Source organism: Belonocnema kinseyi, chromosome 7 (assembly GCF_010883055.1).
Source record: "Belonocnema kinseyi isolate 2016_QV_RU_SX_M_011 chromosome 7, B_treatae_v1, whole genome shotgun sequence".
In the NCBI taxonomy this organism is placed as follows: domain Eukaryota; kingdom Metazoa; phylum Arthropoda; class Insecta; order Hymenoptera; family Cynipidae; genus Belonocnema; species Belonocnema kinseyi.
Window position 1 is genome coordinate 60,459,330 of NC_046663.1, and position 15,398 is coordinate 60,474,727.

The 15,398-nt window shown below is 25.0% G+C and overlaps 1 protein-coding gene across 1 annotated transcript in view; it reads right to left on the reverse strand.

The window, feature by feature from the left end:
• LOC117177143 (solute carrier family 35 member E2A-like) overlaps positions 1-15,398 on the reverse strand; it is a 28,614-nt gene that overhangs the window by 4,014 nt on the left and 9,202 nt on the right. Inside the window, exons 2-4 of the mRNA XM_033367643.1 lie at positions 12,331-12,582; positions 8,745-8,931; positions 6,099-6,302 (exon numbers count right to left, since the gene is read on the reverse strand). Of these exons, the coding sequence (XP_033223534.1) occupies positions 6,099-6,302; positions 8,745-8,931; positions 12,331-12,582 (643 nt within the window). The remainder of the gene's footprint in view (positions 1-6,098; positions 6,303-8,744; positions 8,932-12,330; positions 12,583-15,398) is intronic.

The window sequence follows — 15,398 nt, forward strand, 5'->3', positions numbered from 1 at the left end:
GGTTTTACATTGCTTATTTATTATTTATAAAAAAGTACTATTAAAGGGATTGGTTTTATAAAGTTGTATTATTTTATGTTAAGAGTGACAAGAATTGATAAACTAATCATTGCAGAGGAAACAATTACTGTTAATTGTTGACAATAAAAGACAAATTAAATACATAATAATGTGACTGATGATGAAACTAATTCAATAATTGATTGCCGGATAAATTATACTCTAGGTCCAATTAATAAATTATTCAATTACTTTATTCATCATTTATACTATTATGTAATTAATTTGTTTACATATTCTTTTAGTATCAACAATTAACAATAATTGTTTCCTTTGCGCTTATTAGTTTATTAAGTCTTGGCATTCTTAACATAAAATACTGCCACATCATAAAATTAATCCCTTTAATAAAATTTTGGATAGGTAATAAATAATCAATGTAAGACCAGTTAATTTGTTGTTTTTTTCATTTAATTTCGACAACAGAGATTCTGGAAGTGATTTTCACAAAGTAAATACATCAAATATGCACACAATTGATAGAGTGAAGCGTATTATTTAAACAATTGATTGCTTTTTAACAAAAAAAGGAGAAACAAGAAAACAAATAGCTCAAAACAGCAAAAAAAATCGGTTTCTTTAAAGAGGCATAACTCTTGATCTATTAAGACTAAAAGATTAGATTTTTTTAGATTTAAGCAAAATTCTCAGCCGTACAACCTCTTGCACCGTTTACGTAGCTTTATCGAGAAGCGAAGTTTTTTTTTTAAACTGAACACGAGTAATTTGCCATGAAAAATAGGTCAAAAGTATTTAACTTTGTGTGGTTGTAACTTATGACCTGTTGGGGCTAGGTCTTTTCATTTTTTAGAGTTACTCAAAATTGCGTTTACTTTAATTCACGTTTTTAACATTTTCTCTTGTTAAATTAACAGGTTCCAAAATACAGGTACAAACTTCAGAATTGGTTTTTTTTGCCTCTTTTCTAACAAAAATCCGGGTACTTTAAGTACCATAACTCGGCACCTATTGAAGATAGGAAGTTCTTTTTTCCTTTAACTATTTTAGAATTTTCTTTAGCTTAATTTTGGTGTTGAACATTTTGCTCTAAAATTCAATGGGAAGGGTCAGTTTACGAAAATTTTTAATCAGGAACCCTTAATAAACCGTTTTAGCAAAAAAACGCGCATTACTTACTCAATGCGGAAAACAGACCTTTTCTCGTACAAGATGCCTGGATTATCATTGAATTCAATAACTTTGAAATGAGCTTAGAACAGTTTAAGGGAATTCAAAAGAATTTTATGAAATGCCTAAGAATTCAGTAAAATTTAGTAAATTTAGAAGAATTAAAGTACTCTAAAAAAAACTATAAGAGAATCTCTAAGATTAAACGAATTCAGGTCGAATTCCAGAAAAATAATTTCAAATCTTTGAAACCCTACAGTTTATAACCAAAATAGAATTCAAATGAATTCGAAGTAATTTAAAAATAACAAAAATTCTATTGTATTCAATAAAATTTGAGTGAATTTGGAGCACTTAAGGGAAATCAGAAGAATTCGATGAAATTCATAAAAAGCAAGCTGAATTAAAAAAAACAAGTAAATTGAAAACAATTTAAAAATATGAAAAATTCATGGAATTGAGTAAGTTTGAAATGAGTTTGGAAAAATTAAAGAGAATTTAAAATAATTTGAAGAGATGTTTAAGAATTTAAAGTTAGTTTTAAAGACTACAAGATGAATTGAACAAATACCTTTTTTTAATCCATTGAATTGAGTAAACTTGAAAGAATTCTAAAGAATTCAGAATAAATTAATAAGAATTAAGGGCGAATTCCAAACGAATTTCAAACAAATTTGAAAATCTCCTCAAATCTTTGAAACCCTACAAATTTTAATCCTACAATTTGTAAGGCTACAAAACAATTCAACAGAATTCAAATGCATTGGAAATAATTTTTAAAATCCCTTAAAATTATTAAACCTCTTTAAAAATTAAAAAAAATTTAATTTCTTGAAAATGTCTTGAAATCTTTTGAAATACCCTAAAATATTTACAATCTTTTGAAATACCTTGAACCATTTTACAAACTCTAGACAATGCCAAAGGAGTTACAAAAAAATACCATAAAGTAATTCAAATCTTTTGACCATTTTATCAACTGAATTAAAAAAAATTCAATTGAATTAGAAAGAATTTGATGTAATTTAGGATAAATTAATAAGAATTCAGGATGAATTCCGAAAAATAATTTAAAAACTCCTTAAATCTTCGAAGCTTTTAAAATATCATATAGGTCCTGTAAAATCGCTACATATCTTCAAATTATTAAAATCAAACAATAACTTCTTGGAATCTTTTAAGACTTCCTCAACTATGTCAAATTCTTTGAAACGCTACAAAAGACCCACAAATTAACGAAATGAATTAATAATTCCTTGGAATCCTTAAAATTCCCTAAAATATATCAAATTAAAAGCTCTTGAAATGCTTTAAAAGTTTTAAAAATACCCGTAAATCAAAAAAAAATCCCCTCAATTTATTGAAATCTATTAAAAATTTCTCGGAGTCTTGAAGAAAAAATCCGAAATATTTAAAAAGAATTCAGGACAATTCAGAAATGCATAAATACATTAATTGAATTGTGATTAACCCACGAGTTAATTTCTCAAATCACTTTTAGTGTATTTTTAAAGATAAAGTCATTATAGTAACTTTTTAAACTGAAAATATCACTTTGGTCACTTTTCTTTCAATAAATTAACAAAAGATAGTTGAATTGTCTATATCGACTTCTGAATTTAAAAAAAATTCTTTTGAAATTAATTAGGGTATTCTAAAAGATTCCAAGAAATTTTCGATGGATTTCAATCCTTTGTAGGGATTTCAAAGAGTTTGAAAGATTATAGAGTATTTTTTTAAACATCGAGGAATTTTCAAAAGTTTCAAAAAGTTTCAAGGAATTTTTCAAAGGATTTACTACAATATTTCAAATTATTTAAAAAGGTTCCAAAGAATTTTCGAAAAAATAACAATATTTTCAAAGAATTTCCAAGAATTTTAATGATCCTAAGAGCTTTATATAAATATGTATGGGATTTTAAAGAATTTCTCAGATTTTTTGGAGATATGGAACGATTTTGTAGCACCTACAAGGTTTTTACGGTATTTAAAAAGATTCCAAGAGATTTTATGAGGTTTCAAAGGATTTATATGATTTTAAAGGATTTCAATAAATTTTCCAGGATTTCACGAAATATCAGATTTTATAGAACTTTATCATATTTTATTGAATTAAAAACAAATTTACTTATAGGAATTGAGGAATTCCGCAGGATTTTATACAAATATTTCAAAGTATTACCAAAGATTTTAAAGTATTTAAGAGATTTTAGAATATTTTAAAACATTCCAAGGAATTTTCCAGTGATTTCAAAACCTTGAAGTGATTCCAAAGGATTTGAAACAGTTATTTTACAGAAATAAAAATATTTTAGAGCATTTAAAAATATTCTAAGACATTTTCAATATAATACAAAATTTTCAAGCAATTTCCAATGATTTGAATAATTTTTAGGGATTTAAACAAATTTTAATGGGATTTTTTATAGAAGCTAAAAGGTTTTAGGATATTTAAAAATATCTTACAGGATTTTTTAAACATTTCTTCTTGAATTTTTAATAATTTCAAGGAATTTCAAAAGCTCCCAAGGTATTTTAATCAATTTTCCGATTTCAAAGAATTTTAAATAATTTAGGATATTTAAAAAGATTCCAAAGAATTTTCAATTGATTTCAATAATTGAAAGTGATTTCAAAGGGTTTGAAATAATTTAAGGTATTTAAAAAAATTCCAGCGAATTTTCAAGATATTTAAAAAGTTTCAAGGTGTTTTAAAGGATTTGAAATATTTTACGGTATTTGAAAATATTCAAAGGCCATTCAATTTTAAAGGATTGCAAGTCATTAACCACCTTTTAAGGAATTCGCAATGATTTTAATTGTATCAAGGAATTTAACAAACTTTGAATGGGGGTTTAAAGAATGTCGGAAGACATGGTACGATTTTATATGACTGAAAAAGTTTTATGATATTTTAAAAGATTTAAAAGAATTTTATAAAATTTCCTTGGATTTCAATGATTTTAACCCTGAAAGAGCATATTATCAAATACATCTTCAAGTAATTTAGACTGTGACAGCTCTTAGAATAATAAATTAGAAATGTATTAATTTAAATTAAAAATTATTTTATCTTATTTGAGCCTTTATCCAAAAAATCAAACAAGTTGACTTAGGTTTTGGAACAAAATTGTTGAAGAGAATTTTCAAAATGTCTTTTCCAGGGTGGCCTGGTCATTTTAATCACATAAAGAAATTCACTGTCATTTAACGCTTCGCAAAAAATTGTCACAGTCAATGAAATTAAAAAATTCAAAATCTAAAGCCAAAAAATTTTCAACTTAAACTAATCAAAACTGAGTTGAAAATCATTTTAAGCAATTTTAGGCTAGAAATATTAAATATTGAACGATTACATTTTTGTTATAAACTGAACACTTTTTAAATTAAAAGTTAAATTATTTTAATTTTAAATAGTTTAAAAATCCTTAAAAAGCTTCAATGTTTTATTTCAAAAACCTTGAAACATCTACGTGTTGTTTTACATTTATTCAAATTTTAAATTGTTCTTGAAATTGTTTCAGAACTTCTAAACATCTTTTAAAATGATTTGTATTCATTTTTGACCATTTCGGAAATCTTTTTATATATTTTTCAATATTATCTTAAAATAAAATATTAAATAAAAAGTTATTTTCCATTTTCCTAAGAATCTTAAGAAAATGTTTGTTATTCTTTTGAAGATTTTCATCATTCTTAAAAAAGCTTCTAAATTTTTTGTTCGAAATCTGCGAAAAATCTATATTTGGTTTTAAATTAGGTCGTGAACTATTTGCACCGAAATTTTTCTACGAATAGCCGGACATCAAAATCCAACAATTTTATTTGCAAATAAGCAATACAATATTTCTAAATATTAACCGATTGTTATTTTTTTTTAATTAAAAAATTACAAATTTTAGAATAAAAAAATATTTTAAATTTAATAAATGCCTTTAATTATGAATATGTTATTTTAAAGTTATTTAAAAATTGAAAATAATTTATAAAGTTTAAATCAAGCGTTTACATTTGTATAACAAGTAAGACTTTCCAATCGAAACAGTTCAACTTTCAACGTTAAAATCTGGAAAATCATCAATTTTGAACTGATTCCGAATCGCCTTGTAAAATAAATTATTTACTTGTTAATCCTCAATGTGTAGTTCAATTTTGAAAAACATAATTTACATTTGTTTGGTCAACTTAAAACTTTTTTTATGCAATATTGTCGATGGCAAACGCTACTAATTTTTAATTTGTCAAGTCTTTAAAATGCATTTTAAAATTATTTAAATGAAAAATGCACGCTTAAAACTTAAAATCCAAAATGAAAAATTTGTAAATCAAATATTTTCAAATTACGCATTATAAACTGAATGATGTCATGATTGAAAAAGATAAAAATTCAATTGATTATTTAAGAAAGGGTTGAAATTAAACTTAAAGCCTTTTTTCTAAAAATTTGTAAAATTCCCGACCAAAAAATAAATTCACTCTCATTTTCCGGTTTTTCCCAGTCTCATGAAATATCCGGTTTCCGGTCCTACGGCCACCTTGATTTTTATAAACCAAAAAGGTTTCCAAAATCTAAAACTTGTATTTTCTTGTTGGCAAAAACACATTTTATAAAGTTTCTATGGCAACTTTGTGCCAAAACTGAAGTCAATTTAAGTCGTTTTTTTGTCGAAAACAGCTCATTTATAAAATATTCTATATGAAAAATGCTATAGTATTAGAATTTCGGCCTTTAAATAATAATAGTCAGGAAAAATGAAAAATTAGTCAGGGAAAAGTCAAGGAATTCTGAAAATGAAGTTTTGCGGCCACTATGATTTAATTTTGTAAATTAAATTATGTAATTAAATTTTGTGATTAACAATATAAAATACGGTTGATTTTATTTCGAAAATTTAAAATGTGGAACTTACCTATGAGTGACAGGGCTGATGTAGTCCATAAGTACGTAAGCTGTAATACTTTGAAAGTGGAAGAAAATTCCATTTAATACAAAGGCTGAGAAAAGTCTTAGACTGAACGTATTTTCAAGAGCCGGTATGTCGACTAGTAAAATTGATGCTGGAATTTGCACCACCACCGATGCTAGGCTAGTATAAAATTGCAGTTCTGCAGGCCTAGAAAATATGGAAATAAATGTAGAATTAGCTTCCTGGTGGAAAAATATTTACAAAAAAGAAGGGATTTAAAAAGGATTTAAGCTTCAATTAATTAATTAAAGTTATTACTTTCTTAAAAAAACACTAAAACCATTTTATATAATTTTCGATTAAGATGTGTATACATGATCGAAATTAATGAAAAAAATTCCACGTTTAAACTTTAAAGGAATGGTAGAATATTAAAATAATGAATAAACGTTATTAAACGAAAAAATTTATGTATGAAGTTTTTTTTCAAATATATAGCAATCGGTTGGACACCATATATATCATTTAAAAATATCTATTTGCAATTTTCTGCAAATTTTTCATCCTAGGTCGAAAAAGAACAATTTTTTGACTGTAAATAAAATTCGCAGATAAAAACATTTAAAATGGACTACTTTTGTATTTTAAACTTTTAAAATTAAAGCTTATAAATTTATTGATTCAAACACTCAATCATTTACGCTAATAAAAGTAAAAAAATTTTTTAAAAAATTAAATAAAAAGTCGTTTAACTGAAAAATTGTCAACTTTTATACATTGCACAGTTCAAAGATTTAAAAAAATAGACAACCGCGCTTTCATTTTCAATGCTATAAATTGAAGAATGAATAATAAAATTAATAAATTTTCAACATTATCTCATTTTGAGATATTTTAAGTTGGAAACATTAATTTATACATCAATATTTGTTTTGAAATCTTTTTGAATATTTTCTTAAAAAATTGTTAAGGAAAAATCATTTTAAAATTTCCCAGGAATTTAATGATAATTTTATTATCTTTAAAGACGAATTTTTCCTACAATCTCCTGAAAATTCTGTAAAATTAAAAAATTAAAATTCCTACAAATCTTCCTGATTCTCTTCCGAAAATTTCGGAAATCTTTTAAAATATTCTTTAATAATTAAATTTTGAAAAAATTCATGTACATTATGTTTTAAATGTGTTGAAATCTTTTCAAGTTTTAAATTGTTTTGGAATCTTTCCAAAACTTTACAAAATATATTCAGCTTACTCGATTATTTTGTAAAATTATTTTTCAATTACTAAAAATAACAAATTATTTAAAATTTTTCCAGCAACCTAAGGAATTTTTTTATTTTCTTAAAACCTTTAAAGATAATTAATTAGCATCAATATTTTGCTTTCGAAATCTTTAAAAATATAAATTTCGTTTTTAATTTTTTTTAAAATCCTTTCCAGTTTAAGATGAGCTTGAATTTTCTCAAAACTTGTGAATGTCTCTTAAAGTAACGCTCAAAGTTTAAATTTCACAGGGAAATATTAAAGATTCAAGGCTTTCTGTTTCAAATGATACAATTAAATTTTTTTTTAGTTTTTAAATATTTGATTTATAATCGCTCACTTTAAATACAAATTAAAATATTTCTAAATATTAAAAAAATATCTATTTTCGTTAATTACAACATTTTAAATTGAATGGGTTAAAAATGGAATATTTTAGATTAAAACAATATTTGAATATGATTTGAAATTGAACAAGAGCGTTTAATTATGATTCTATTAATTTAAAATTAACTTAAAATTGAGAATAGTTTATAAAGTTTCAATCGCAGGCTTACATTTTTTAACTACTGATGCTTTTAAATTGAACATTTTTAATTTTTAACGTTAAAATCTGTGACTTACTTAATTTTGAACAGATTCATAATCTTTCTGTAAAATTAATTATTGCTCAATGTGACTTTATACAATAGCTAAAATTTTGGTAAAAGTGTAATATTTTTTTTGAAATTGTAGTTTCCTATAAAAATTTATGTATTACATATCCTACAAAACTTGCCAGTAAATTAAAATTCGAAACGTTGATGCCGATTCTAAAAATATTCCTATAAAGCACAGTTTTCCAATATTTCAACTGTTGAGAAATCATGTATTTTTTTGGTAAAGATTTGCAACTATTTACAATAATTTACGTAAAATTTTAAGTGTTTTTATGGCGTCAAACATGCAAATAAAAAATTAAATCCTGTAGTTTTCTGTAATACATTGTAGATTTTCACAACAAAAGTAAAAAAAAAGTCATATAAATTTTTGAATTTCCAAAACTTACACTTTATTGTTTTTTTATATTTTTATAGCAGAAAATACAAGAAAAAAATAGCTATTTGTATTTAACTGTATCTTTGGTTAAATTTGGTAGATTTTGCACAAAAAATTACAGTTCCAGAAATGTTGTACTTTCTTGTAAAAATTTTTCCCACCAGATTTTGAATTAGAATGATATATTTGATTATAAATTTTTAATGTACGAACGGACTCGTACATATAGTTAAAGTTTGAACATTTAATTTGAAATCGTCCAAATTCACACATTTGATCAGGAAAAAAATTAATGTTTAACACTTGGCTTTAATTTTTACTTGTAAAAAATAAACTAATACGTACGTGTACTTAAAATTATCACCGCTGATTAACATTTTAGAATAAACGTTCTGCAGACATTCAGTCAAATTGGTGGCCATGGCAGCTATGAATCCTCTGAGATCGAAGCTAATTTCATTCACTGAGCATAGAGCTAATCCGCCCATTACGGGAATTAAAGATAAATTCACATAGAGGCCGGTGTGTTCACCTGAAAGGAAATTTTTGTAAAATAAAACGTTAATTTTGTGAATAGGTGTCCATAAATTAAATATGAAATTATTATAAAAATTTTCCGAAAATTTTTCATTTATACGAATATTATATACGAATAAAATTTTTTATGATTATAAAAATAGTTCAATTTTAGGTAAAAAATTGCATTTTTTCCGTAATAAGGGGATTTAATTAATTACTAAAAATTACTTTTCTTTGGCAACTCTTCTGGTCATTTTTGGGTTATATTGTTTTGACTAGTTTTGAAAAATCCTCTAAACATTTTAGCACTTTCTACTGATACAATTTCATTTAAGTAGAAATTTGATCTTTTTTGGTGAAAAAATACTTTGTTAAAAATATATTTTTGTTTGGCTCAAAGATTCATATTTTTAGTTAAAAATTCATTTCTTTGGTTAAAAATAAAACTATTTTGTTGAAAATTCTACTTTTTAGTTATTAAATAACTTTCGTGATGAAAATTTAATTAAATTGTAGAAAATTCGTCTTTTCGGCTTAAGAATGCAACTATTTTGGTAAAGCTTAATCTGTTTTGATTGAGAATTCAACTATTTTTTATTTAAAATTAAATTTTTTCGTTAAAATACCAAATATTTCTTTTTTTTTTAATGAAAATTCATATATTGAATATTCAGTTGAAAATTTTATTATTAGGTTAAAAATTCCAAAATTTTGTTAAAAGTACATCCTTTTTCTTTTATAATTCAACTGGTTGGTTGAAAATTAATATTTTTGTTGAAAATTCCACTCTTTTGTAGAAAATTCAATTTTTTCGCTGGAAAATTAATCTATATTCTTGAAATTTGACCTTTTTTGCTTGAAAAATACTATTTACCTACTTCAAAGTACAATTGATTTTTCTTTTTGGTTTAAAAGTTCAACAGTTTGGCTGTTATTTTTTTTCTTTCTCTACTGAGAAATTTTTCTTAATTGAAAATTCAACACTTTTATTGAAAATACATCAGTTTTTTGACAAATGTAGCTATTTGTTTAAAGATTATTATGTTTTGAATAAGGATTCTAATTTTTTTAGTTTAACTTGAATTTTTGTTTAATTAAAATACCAATTATTACATTTTTTGTTGTTTGAAAATTTATCTCTTTTAGTTGAAAATCTAAATATTTGGTTAAAAATTAGTCTTTTTAGGTTGAAAACTCAACTAATTTGTAGATAATTCGTCCTTAGGGTTTAAGAATTAAACAATTTGGTTTATTTATTCGTTCTTGATTAAAAATTCAACACTTTTATTGAAAATACGTCTCTTTGGGTAGAATTTTAATCTTTTTTGTGAAAAATGTAACTAGGTATGAATTAATCTGTTTTGGTTCAGGATTCAACTGTTTTTATTTAAAACCAATTATTTTTCGTTGAAATACCAATTATTACGTTTTTTGGCTTGAAAAATCGTGTCTTGGTACAAATTTGATGATTTTTTGTTGTTAAAAATTGAACTAATTTGTTCAAAATTAATTTTTTTAAAGATTCATCAGTTAGGAGAAAGTTCAACTATTTAGTGAAAATTCAATTGATTAGTAGAAAATTCGTCTTTTTGGCTTGAAAATTGAACAGTTTGTTTGAAATATTCTTCTTTCTTGACTGAACAATCTTTTTTTATTGAAAATTCATCTATTTGGGTACAATTTTTTTGTTTGTAAAAATGAAAATGTTTGGTTAAGAATCAATCTTTTTTCGTAGAGGATTTAACTATTTTTATTTAAAATCGAAGTTTCTTTCGTTCAAATGCCAATTTTTCCAATTTTTTAATGGAAAATTGATCTATTTTGATAGAAATTTGATCAATTTTTTTGTCGAAGATTCATCAACTCATCATTCAGTTGAAAATTCATCTGTTTGGTTGAAAATGTAAATGTTTGTTCGAAAATTCATTTTCTTCGGTCGAAAATTCAACTATGTAGATGATACTTAACTTTCTTCTTGAAAATTTTCATTTACGGGTTGAAAATTTAACTGATTTATAACAAATTCTTATTTTTCGCTTGAAAATTCAAAAATTAGGATGACACTTTTTTTCTTTCTTGATGGAAAAATCTTTTTTAATTTTCATCTTTTTCTGAAAAATGCTACTGTTTGGTTAAAAATTAATCTGTTTTGTTTAAGGATGAAAAAGTTGTTTTTAAAAATTTTAAATTGAATGTTTTCGTTAAAAAAAAATTATGACATTTTTTTGTAAACCACTTTGTTGACAAATGATTTTTTCTTTGCTGAAGATACATCATTTGAGTTGAAGATTCGTCATTTGATTGAAAATTCATCTCTTTGGTTGAAAACTCCTCTTTATGGTATAAAATTAATAGTCTTGGTTGAAACGTAATAGTTTTTTTTGAAACTTAATAGTTTTTGTTGAAAATTTATCTTTCGGGTTTAGTTTCTCGAGGAAGTCGTTCAAGTCTAAACAAAATTAACCCTCAAACGGTACACTCCAACCCAGCATACGTAAACGGTACACTGGTGCGAATTGGTTTGTTGGCAATGTTAATGTTAATTATTTAATATATTGAACATATAATAAACAACTAGCATATATCACACATATTCAACATATATATTTAATGTATGTGGGGATAATCCACCGCAGCTGTGTTTGCGTAAATGTCAACAAAATGAAAAAACTTCGGGTGCGAATTCGCACCAGTGTAACGTTTGAGGGTTAACAAATAAATCATTTACGTAATTATTAAAAACTGATACCATTAAAAAGAATTTCTTTCAAAACTTCTTGAAATCTCTTAATAAAAAAATGACTCAAAACCTTTGCAAAAGTGGAAAAAGAAGAATGAACGGTTAAATTTCTAGATTTACGGGCATGTGATACAGCTAAATATCTATATTACCGACTTCACTTTTTCCGTTCACTGAATGTTTTTTTGAACCTAAGAACTTTTTTTGTAAATAAGATATCGAGCTGAAACTTGGGGAAATGTATTAGAGCACAATAAAGTACGTTTAGGTACTGCATTTTGGTAGGAACTTCACTGAAAATTATTTCATCTTTTTTCTGAACCTCAACATTTTTTGAACGTTCGAACTTTTTTTATACATAAAATATCGGTCTCAAACTTTGAGAAATGCAAGCGCCGAAAGAAAACTACGTTTAAGTAAAAAGCTTAATAATAATAAATGTAAAAAAATATGTTTCAACAATCAATTCCAACGGCATCAGCCGGTAACGTTGTACACGAAAATACGAACTCTCTAGAGCCTCGTCTAGTGGCCGCTAGGTTTCGTTTCTTAGGTTCAAAAAAACATTCAGTGAACCGAAAAAGTGAGTTCGGTAATATAGGTATTTAGCTGTGTCACATGCCCTTAAGGCATTCTAGGTGATTTTTCATATTAAAAATTAATTAAACTTACCTAATAAATATCTGCTAATGAGGACGGTAAATAGAGGCGCGCTACTTTTTATGGTTTCGGTGAAACTCACTGCTACATAATTAAGGGATACGAGTCCTAATACTACTGTCATGAACCTGGTGCAGCCAACCAATGTCATGTGTCTGTAAAAACCAGGAGGCCTCATCAACCGAGAACTTGCTCGGTACATTCCACAAGGAAAGTACATCTGTATAAAGCCGCAAATTGCTGTCATCAGCATCTGACATGCACCTTCAAAAAATTAGTAAAGTTAATTTATTGGTTTCTAATTAAGTATAAGAAAAGAGCCTTTATTGATTAAACAAATATCAGGGTGTCCAGAAATTCTTAGGAACAAAATTCAAGGCCTTTTCTAGATCTTCCAGGTCAAGAAGTCAAGTTTTTCCGGGCTCCTTTTTCAAATAATCAAAAATAATAATTAATTTTAACAATTAAAAACCCGTTTGCTACAGATGTAAAAAATGAGCCATCACCATTTTTATTGGCTAATAATTTTTAAAGAAAGCAGAACCATAAATAAATTAGTGAAATATTTTGAAATCTTTGTTGAAATCTCTCTTGTTTAAATCTCTTTACGTACTTAATATCTTTAAGAAATCTTGAAATTTCTGGGCAATCTTTTGGAATCTTTTTAAACTTTAGTCAAGTATTCCCAATCCTTGAAATCTGAAACATTTGGGATTTTTTTTTAAATCTTTTGAAATTTTTATGAAATTTGAAATATTTGCAACATTTTTTTCAATTTGAAGTTCTTCAACATATTTGCAATATTTGTTAAATGTTGCATATTTGTTTGAAATCAATGAAATATTGGAAATATTTGGAATTCTTGTATTCTTTTAAAATCGTAATGCCATTTTTATGAAATCTTTGAAATATGTGTGAAATGCTGAAAAATCTGGGAAATTTTTGTGAAATCTTTAAAATCATTGTCAAATATTTTGAAATATGCATCTGTAAACTTTATCTTAAATCTTGGTTTTTGAAATATTTTTTATTCGTTAAAAAATCATTGAATTATTTGAAATCTTATTAAAATCTTTTCTAATCTTCTAAAATATTTTGAAACCTTTTGAAATCGTTTCAAATCTTCTAAATGTTTAAAATATTTTGATATCTGGTGTATTATAACCTTTTTGAAGTGTTTGGAATTCTTGTATTCTTTTTAAATCTTTTGAACTCTTCTAAAATGTTTTGAAACCTTTTTAATCTAGTGCAGTGCACCCTTTTTCAAATCTTTGTAATTCTTATATTCTCTTGAAATCTGTATGAAAATTTTGAAATATTTTTGAAACCTTTTGAAATCTTAGAAATCTGGTTTACTCTTAAAAATATTAAAAATCTTTGAAATATTTTGTAAGTTTTAAAATTTTTGGAAATTTTCGAAATCATTCTGAAACCTGAGCAATTTTGCTTAAATCTTTGTTTGTGAAATCTTTTTTAATCACTGAAATCACTGATTTGAAATTGTTTTAAATCTCCGAAATGTTTTTAAATCTTTGAAGTCTGGTGTACTCTACCCTTTTTGAAATACTTGGAATTCTTGCATTCTTTAAAAATCTAAATGAAAACTTTAAAATATCTGTGAAATCTTTCTTAAACCATTTGTATTCATTGTAAATTATTAAAATATTTTTAATATGTGTAAAATTTTTTGAAATCTTACAAATATGGATACCTCGTTAAAAATCTCTAAACATTTATAAATTATTTGAAACTTTTAAAATCTTTAAAAATGTTCAAAATCTTTGTGAAATTTTTCCTAAATTTTTGTTTGTGAGATTTTTTTTATTCGGTGAAATCGTTTAATTATTTGAAAGCTTAGACGAAATCTCTTTTGATGATTAAGTTCTCTTAATTTTAAATTTGTCAGAGCTAAAATTTTTTCTCTTCAAAAGATTAAATGCTCTCAAAATTCGGTAGAAAATAAGCCCAGGATAATGCCTATTTATTTATTTTCAAGTAGATATTACAAGACAAGTGTATATTTCAATTTTTTTCTTAAATTTTCAATAACTTTATTAATAATAAATATTTTTAATGTTCTTGGATTCATTTTGAAGCTATTTTTCCACAGTATCGCTACTACTTATTAGTATAAAACAACTTTAAGTTCTTGCACTGTGATAGGATTTTTTTTATTTACGCTAATAACGTTCTTGCGATACTGTAGAAAAATAGTTTAAGTTCTTGCACTGTGATAAGATTTTTTTTTAGATTTATGCTCATAAGCTGTTGCGATACTGTAAAAAAATAGCTTTAAAATGAGTCCAGGAACATTAAAAAAATTGATTATTAAGGAAGTTATTGAAAATTTAAGAAACCATTGAAATTTACACCATTTTTGCAATATCTTCTTGAAAAATAGACAAATAGGCTCATTTTCTACAGAATTTTGAGATCATTTAATCCTTTAAAGAGAATTTTTTTTGCTCTGACATATTTAAAATTAAATTAACTTAATCAAACAACAAAAGAGGTGGATCTAAACTTTTGAACGATGCTATATAATTGGCTTTTCAATAATTATTTAACTCTAAGAAATTCTCACTGATATTATTATTATTTTTTTTTAAATTCTGGAATTATAATCATACTATTTTTCATTCGTAAAACAATCATCTATTTTTTTATTCAAAATTCTATGACTTTTCAGGTCCATGTAGTCTTCTAGCAACCTAGAGTTCTCAAATATTGAAGAATTTATGTTGAGCAAATGCTTTTGAAAATATGCTCAGCATTTAAGCTCGAAAAGAGCATTTGTATTTTTAATTCGAAAGTCCTTGAAAGTTAATCTTCTTGTGTAAAAATTCGTTTTTTCGATTAGAATTTCCAGTATTCAACTTAATTATTTTTCTTTTTAGTTGAAAATTCATATCTCTGAACATGTAACTACTTTGTTGAAACTCATATTTTTTCACTAAAATTTTAATTATTTCAGCAGAAAACTGAACTATTTTTCTGAAAATCCGTTTCTCTTTTTGGTTAAGAATTAGATTTTTTACAGAAAAATTAACCATTTTATTGTTGGTTGAAAATGTATCTTT